The sequence below is a fragment of the Hyphopichia burtonii genome (assembly GCF_001661395.1).
Source record: "Hyphopichia burtonii NRRL Y-1933 unplaced genomic scaffold HYPBUscaffold_3, whole genome shotgun sequence".
Lineage (NCBI taxonomy): Eukaryota > Fungi > Ascomycota > Pichiomycetes > Serinales > Debaryomycetaceae > Hyphopichia > Hyphopichia burtonii.
The window spans coordinates 1,273,951-1,275,412 of record NW_017963730.1 but is presented as its reverse complement, the minus strand read 5'-3'; the positions used below and the strand labels follow the sequence as shown (position 1 = coordinate 1,275,412).

The 1,462-nt window shown below is 35.0% G+C and overlaps 3 protein-coding genes across 3 annotated transcripts; all 3 read left to right on the top strand.

Moving 5' to 3' along the window:
* The first annotated feature begins 13 nt into the window (after positions 1–13).
* HYPBUDRAFT_11167 (uncharacterized protein) lies at positions 14–452 on the top strand. The gene has a single exon (XM_020218842.1). It carries the CDS (start codon positions 24–26, stop codon positions 405–407), a length of 384 nt encoding a protein of 127 aa, XP_020077089.1. The 5' UTR covers positions 14–23; the 3' UTR covers positions 408–452.
* HYPBUDRAFT_152696 (uncharacterized protein) lies at positions 449–971 on the top strand. Its single transcript, XM_020221148.1, has one exon. It carries the CDS (start codon positions 533–535, stop codon positions 806–808), a length of 276 nt encoding a protein of 91 aa, XP_020077088.1. The 5' UTR covers positions 449–532; the 3' UTR covers positions 809–971.
* On the top strand, positions 947–1,424 carry HYPBUDRAFT_5839 (uncharacterized protein; the record flags this gene model as incomplete). The annotated part of the gene is made up of 1 exon (XM_020223526.1): positions 947–1,424. A coding segment is annotated over one exon (478 nt), but the record flags the coding sequence as incomplete, so codon positions are not given.
* Between the last annotated feature and the right edge of the window lie 38 nt (positions 1,425–1,462).

Below are 1,462 nucleotides of genomic sequence, written 5' to 3'. Positions count from 1 at the left end.
CAAGTATTGCCTTCGTAGGAGCAATGTTTATGCCCTTAGGTATATTCCTTTTTGGTTGGACAAGTAAAGCATCTATTCATTGGTTCCCGTCAATGCTTGGTGCTGCATGCTTTGGTTTTTCGGCCTATATGGGTTTTCAAACTTTAATGTCGTACTTAAGTCATTCTTTCAAAAGATACGTTGCTTCGGTTATGGCTGCAAATAACTTTTTCCGTTCTTTAATTGGTGGTTTGATTTGCTTAAGTGCTCATCCCCTATATAATAATTTGAGTGCAAATAGTCCAAACTACCCCGTTGGTTGGGGTAGTACAATTCTTGGATTTATTGCAATTCTATTATCTTTGATCCCTTTGATTTTTTATTTCAACGGCCCTAAACTTAGAGCTAGATCTAAATTTGCTAATTAGTCTTTGTTCACAGATTCATATTAATATATAGAAACTAGATCCAGTATCATCATCAGATGAATAGTGTATATTCTTATAGTTCTTATAATTCTTATAATTCATACAATTCAAGTCGATTTTCTTATATGTTATATCCTCCGGTGGGTTTCGTTCCCCTTTGGGCTTATTTCCTGTTCGGACTCGTCTCCTTTGGGCTTATTTCCTGTTCGGACTCGTCTCCTTTGGGCTTATTTCCTGTTCGGGCTCGTTCTCCTTTGGGCTTATTTCCTGTTCGGACTCGTTCTCCTTTGGGCTTATTTCCTTTTGGTCTACCACACTTTGGTTTATTGGACCTTTCTCGTTTAAAGTCTATGGTTCAAATCCATTTACATTTGATTATAGTGTCAAATGGGTTCTTCTAAATTTCGGTAGCTGATTATTAATCGTAGAATTGCAATAATTCACTGTTTTCACCTTTTTTTTTCTTGCTCTTCTCAAGACTACTTACTTAAGCACTTGTATTTCCTACTTTGACTTGGTTCTAATTCAAGGGCCAAGTTATGATATTGAAAAGGTTGGTTAGAGATAGTACTTTAGGAAGAATCATCTATAAAGCCACCAAGCACCTGTTTTTTTCGTATCCGGAAGAAGATCCCGATTATTTAGTACCGGAAAAATATTTCATAACTCTGAATCATCTGTCTAATTCTACTATTGTTAGTAATGATGATGAAAAATTAAAAGAGAAAGATCCCATAGATAAAATTTATAAGTATATTACTACTTGGGATTCTGATAATGATCCTGAAAATCCTTATAATTGGACTGTAAGCGAAAAGGCAGTAGTCAGTATTTTAATTGGGTTTAATACTATTTGCCAATACCTTGCTGCTTCAATTTTCACTCCAATTGCTGCTGATTTGAAAGAAGAGTTTGGTGTTACCACCGTTCAATCTTCGTTGCCATTAAGTTTATTCGTTATTGGTTATGGTATTGGACCAATGATTTCAAGTCCTCTCACGGAAATTTCTAAAATAGGTAGATCTTCTATTTATACCATTAATTTATTAATGAGC